Source organism: Xiphophorus hellerii, chromosome 11 (assembly GCF_003331165.1).
Source record: "Xiphophorus hellerii strain 12219 chromosome 11, Xiphophorus_hellerii-4.1, whole genome shotgun sequence".
In the NCBI taxonomy this organism is placed as follows: Eukaryota; Metazoa; Chordata; class Actinopteri; order Cyprinodontiformes; family Poeciliidae; genus Xiphophorus; species Xiphophorus hellerii.
Genome location: NC_045682.1, coordinates 21,991,241 through 21,997,240, shown reverse-complemented (window position 1 = coordinate 21,997,240; position 6,000 = coordinate 21,991,241). Strand labels below are relative to the sequence as shown.

The 6,000-nt window shown below is 39.1% G+C and overlaps 1 protein-coding gene and 1 long non-coding RNA gene across 2 annotated transcripts in view; one reads left to right on the top strand and one right to left on the bottom strand.

Moving 5' to 3' along the window:
- Positions 1-663: 663 nt before the first annotated feature.
- On the bottom strand, positions 664-1,103 carry LOC116728762 (uncharacterized). The gene is made up of 2 exons (XR_004341023.1): positions 989-1,103; positions 664-884 (listed from the first exon to the last, which is right to left on the bottom strand). It is a non-coding gene; the product is annotated as an uncharacterized LOC116728762 (long non-coding RNA).
- Positions 883-6,000, top strand: part of mtnr1bb (melatonin receptor 1Bb) — a 47,643-nt gene continuing 42,525 nt past the window's right edge. The window contains exon 1 of the mRNA XM_032577066.1: positions 883-1,383. Coding sequence (XP_032432957.1) covers positions 1,176-1,383 — 208 coding nt within the window. The 5' untranslated portion in view covers positions 883-1,175. The remainder of the gene's footprint in view (positions 1,384-6,000) is intronic.

The following is a 6,000-nucleotide window of genomic DNA, read 5'->3' as shown; positions in this document are numbered from 1 at the left end:
TATATAATCTATATACCGCCATGTGATTTAGCGTTTCTGTTATTTATTTCACGTCTAAAATTAGATTTTGAGAAACATTCACAGCGGCAACATGTCTGATTTAATCTGTTTTACTTTCAAAATGTCCTCCCCGTTCACCCCGGTGGAAAAGAAAAAGAAAAGATTACGCGAAGTCACAGCGTGATCATTGGATTTCCCGAACCGACCCGACTCTGTGTGCTTACAGTCGGAGCACCTCCGAGCAATTGTGCCGAGATCAAAGGCAGATTCTGGGAGGTCACGCCGGGATAGAGTTGGAATAAAATACAGCGGGGCAAAAATGGAAAATATTTTTGTCTGCACGCAGAGTAGGGGATGAAGGAGAAAGAGAGAGAGGGGGACACACACACACACCGAAAGAGGCGAGTCTTCGCTCCATCCTCACTCTGTGGATGTCTCCACATCATCATCATCATCATCAGTGTCTCACCGGGGGCTGCTACTGTGTGACATTTCGCTACGTTCAACTCCAGTTGCGTCGTTTAAGCTGCACGGTCCTGTACATGGACAGGACGTCACACATCGCTAAAGAAGATAAACTAAGCTGCACGTTGAACACAGAAATATACCCAGCCATTTGACCGCTTCCAAGGAAATCGCTCGCTTTCCCATTTTTATTTAGCCTTTTTTTTTTTTTTTTGTCAGCACACGCAGACGAAGGAGATTTACAAATGCCAACCAGCAAGCCAGGTAAGGTGTCACATGAAGAGTTCAGAAACAAGAGCCGTGTTCTTTGAAAATTATTTTCTGAAAGAGAAATATTTTACATTCCTTTCTCCCGGCAGGAGGTGTGGCACCGTGGCCGTGTGTCGTTTGTTGTGGGACGTGGACCGGTCACTTTGCTTCTGAAGATGTGAGGGAAAAAAGGAAATCAAGAGTCAGAGTAACTTCATACGTCACACGTGATCACCACAGCAACTAATTGTCGCCTTTAAGTAGGGGACTTTACCTGCGCTCTCGTGGAACTTGGGGAAGGGTGCGCTCCATGTTTCATCTAGGACACACCGGTACCGACGGTGCCGGCGGGACGTTGAAATAATAATAAAAATACACTTATAATAACAAAAAGAGGGGGAAAAAAATCAAAATTTTAGGGGGGGACTTGAGGCGGGCAGCTTCGCGCTGTGGACCGAGTGATGCCGGACACGTTGATGCTGCTGAAGAACCGGACAGAGCCACGGCTGGGGCAGCTGGAGCGCAGCCTGCCCGCCGAGGGGACCGCTCGCCCTGCCTGGGTCATTGCTATCCTGGCCAGTGTCTTGATCTTCACCACGGTGGTTGATGTGCTAGGAAACCTGCTGGTCATCATCTCGGTGTTCAGGAACCGCAAGCTGAGAAACGCAGGTGAGGTGTTTTTTTTTTTTCTTCTTTTTTCTTCTTCTTCTAGACAATTCAGCAGAGGTCACACAAAGATGATCTGGATGATGAGTCAACACAGTTTTTAGAGAAACTGTCTTTCAGCCTCTAAAACTTTTACATAAAGTGCCAACAGAAGGTATCCACAACCTTTCACCTCTAAAATAGATTTAGGTTTTGTTTTATTTTAAAAGTCTACACAAAATAGCTAAAATTGCCAAGGGAAAACGTCTTAGATTTTTCTTTATAAATGTATAACAATATAAACCTTGAAACATAACAGGTACTCATACATTCACCTGTTTTTGCTGTCCGACTCAAAATTGAGCTCGGGTTTCTCCAACTTCCACCAATCATCCTTGAGATGCTTCTGCAACTTGAATGCAATCCACCTGTGGCAAATTCAGTTGACTGAACATGATTTGGATTGGAAAACAAGGTCTCACGGTTGACGGAGCACATCAAAGAAGCAACCAAGCAATGAAGTTAAATGTATGTCTCTAGACCTCTGGGACCTGTTTTGTTTCAGGGCACAAATCTGGATAAGTATGTAAAAATACTTTTTCACAACTAAACATAGCCGGAATCACCCTGGTATCCACTGCCTAGAAATGAAAAAAGTTTGGAATCACAAGAACTCTATTTGGAGTTTTGCTATATGTCTGAACTGGGGTTCATTGGTTAGCTAGGTGAGCGCTAGGGCAGAGCCAAAGTATTGGTGGAGATAGAAGCATCATTTTACCTTTGCAGTTAGCATTTAATTGTTCATTGTTTCAGTTTTAATTAAAATTGTGCACTGTAATAAACATTGTATTAATGCAAGCAGCATTACCATTCTATTGCTATGTAGTTGACAGATTATCTTTAGATTCATTCCCTAATTATGAATATGAGAGATAAACGTCACTACGTAAACAATAACTTCATGTTATGTGACTATTTAGTAATTAAATATTAATAATTCTGATATTTAGATAATATTACTCAGTTGTAAAATTTGTATTATCATTAGTTGCTCAATCTCCACATCTAATTACAAGCTAGTTTTTCTTGATCATTAAATTTAAACACTGTTTATAACAACATAGGGAATAATAGGATTACTACCCTAGTGTGGCTATCTACTTAACCAAGGTATAACAGGAAGTGCTGATATTTTTCATACCGACAAGGAGATTACAATAAACTAAAATCTTATGCAGCCTGATTGGACGTAAGTCTGTAAATGCCAGCATGCACAGACGCCTTTAACCTCCAGGAGTTGACAACATTATCCAAATCTCCAAAAGATTCCTATTTTCCTGACAGGCACATGAACTGGCCACATGGTGCTGATGTAGTAGAATTCACACTACATTACGAGTTGCTGTATTGAGCCTACTACAGCCTTCAGCTTCCCCTGCATTCCTTTTTCTTCATATGCACTATTTTATGATTAACGTCTGTGCACATGGGCAACAATAAAACACAAAGCATTCTTGGAAAAGCTAAATATAATAGTGGAGGTGGACATATTTTGCAAACGTGTTGACAGCACTTTTAGATTATTCTGATTCCTCATTAATAATCAAATTTCCCACACACACTGTGTGATGTCTCTGCTCCTTATATAAATAATAATAAAATTATTGGACAACCTTATACGTTTATAATAAAATAGTAATAAGAGTAAAAAGATTTTCTTGCTGAACAGCTCTAAGCCAAATAACTGTTTTCCTGTATTACTGAAAATCTACAGAGTCCAGTTAAATCTTCCTGATCAAAATACATTAAAATGTCTGTCAACAATATTTGACAGCAACTAAGCCACATATTGCTATTACTGTATGTGTGAAATGATTAAATTGTTTATTTGTTTATTATACAGATGTACTTTATGTTGGTATTATGTTTTATATTAGAGACAACATCTCACAATGTGTGAAGGAGATTTGAGTCTGCTGCATACTTCTGGAGTTAATCAAGATTTAGTTTTCTCTTGATTATTAGAAAAGCTCCTGTTGGGTTCTGTAAGAAATAAGTTCCACACTGAAGAGTGTTGTCAGTTTGACTTGCGGGTGTGTTGACTGATTGGAAAAAGACAGAATTGTTTTAGTTTTCATAAAATTGTTCAGTTCTGGTCACAAGAAAATATATGAGTCTGTCTCTATATAATGGCCTTGATAAATTGACATTTATACTTGACTTCATGCAGTTATACAACATCACAAAGCTTGGAAAGTGCAACTCCGAGTGCATATCAGCTTAAGGGAAAAAATAGGCTTTAGTAAATATATGCATTTCCCTTATTAGTGGAATCTTTGCACTTCAGACTGTTTTATTAAGTCTTGCATAATTATAATGGGTTACAGCCTAATAATGTTCTGTCGCAAGTATTTCAGCCAAAGTAGCATATTTTAAATAAAGATGCCTGCTACAAAGGTGAAACCTAAAACTTGTCAACACCAATATTTTCTGAAACACACTGTGCTGACTGACCAGATTTTGGTTTATCGAGCAACAATTAAGGGTTCCTGTGATATGCATTTATTTGCATATCCCACAAATCAGCAACTATTTTATATCAAGCAGGATGCAACAGGGATTCTTGCTTCCCCTCATGCATGTCAAAGCAGGTACAACCTTTTATTTGAAGATGTAATAAATTCTGTCTTTGTATTTGCTCACATGAAAGAACATTTTGTTTGAGCTTGTTTTCCTTCAGTCAGATGAGCACAACCATCGCTGGAGTATTTGAATGTAACCCTGACTCCCACATTGAGCACTAAAGCATGCATAAAAAAAAAAATCTCCAATATAGGTATGCTAGATGGAATTTATAACTTCGAATTACCTTAACAAAAGAGGTTTCAGTATTTGAAGCTTTGCGAAAAAGTTTAAAAATCATGTGTCAAAAGCTCACTTAGCTGTTAGATGGGATTTTATTTGAGAAGCTTGACCTGCAGAGCCTCTGTTTTTTCCTCCTGTGTTTTCAAACATTTTTTGTCCTCTTCAGTCGAGTGCTGTAACCAATTAAACATCAACGGCAGTGTGCAAATCTCACATAGACCTTTCAGAGGAAGCGCTCCTGGCTTTGCATGTTTGAAAAACGTAGGATCCTGTTAGGGCTTCTGCTGAATTAGAACAACTACAATGCCAATGGGCTAAACAACACATTTTGCTTCCTTGGACATATCATACTCGCTTTAATCTCTCCTTCCTGGAAGACTTGCTTCTGTTTAATTGCACGACTTCACTTCAATTTCCCTTTATTTCCCTGCCTTAAAAAAAAGCTCCTGTTTCGCTTTTTCTTCATATATCTCCTAAGTGAGAGCATAAGCGAAATAAATGTGCTTGAGTTTTAAGCTCTGACAGTACATTTCTGCCTTAAAGCTAGTCTCTCTCAACCCAAACAGTCCACTCAGCAGTTCTGTAACTGAACCCACAGAAGTCAAAGGATGAGATGACTGCTGTGGACTGAAACAACCCACTTAAACAAATATAAAGGGGAAAGCACCTGACGGGAGCGTATTAAGAGTCACAGCTAGATCTTAGGCTGCTGTGTGATTACGCACCACTGAGCTAGAGGAGCAAGCCTACCGCACAGTGCAGCATTATAACAGACACAAGGTTGGCGACTGATGAGTGGCCTTGCTGCTCTCTCACCTACCCGCTCTGATTGTACGTGCCGCCCCTATAGTAAATAGTATAATACCGATTCATTGTCAAGACGTCTGCGTATACTATAAACATTGGAACAAATATTACCTTTGAAATGTGTTATTTGAAACGAAATCCACTCAAAAGCACTTTAAACATAAACATTTGTGTGTTTGTGCAAAAAGGTACAGCGTAGGGAGGGTTATCTGCAAATGTTGATGTTTTTTTGTTGTTGTATTGCACTCTGTTGTACAAATTTGTGAATGAACATGTGAAAAGCTGAGTGTACGCTTGTGTTGGACACGGTCTTTTGTCCCCAGAGATTTGTCTTTGAAGATGCTTGGGTATTGCAAACCTCAAAGAGAGTTAGACTTTGCTGAACCATTCTTCAAAGAGACTTTATTTACATCATTCACACACCTACCTCTCTTTCCTTCTTTCTCCCCCTTCCTTCTTCATTGCTACTTTTCTCATCCTGTGCAAAAATAATACTTGAAGTATTCCTTATTTAACACTGTGTAAACTTTTTTTTTTCCCTTGCTTACTTTCCATCTTCCGTGCCTCTGTCCATGGTGCTGAAACCTTGAGCATCAGTCTTGCCATCAGTCTCTGTGGTGCTAAAACACTCAAAACATAGATCTGTCTTCTTTCATGTAATTGTCTGTTTGTATACTTGTGTAGACTTGATCAGCAACATAACTATTATTCTTAATATTTCAGGATGAAGTCACACACTTGCGCTAGTATAAAAGCTTTAAAAGCAGTAAGGCAGCAGAAATTTCCAAAATTCTTTTCAGAGTCAAAATTACTTTTTGTCTTCCATTCACAAACCATAATGTGACATTAAATTGAGTCAGGATTCAAGTACGTTTCGACCATCTGAGCCCAGTTGGCTCATGGAAAGCTCTTTAAATGAGTGTCTGAATTGACTACAGGCACACAAAATAAGACATGATGTGTCCAGGG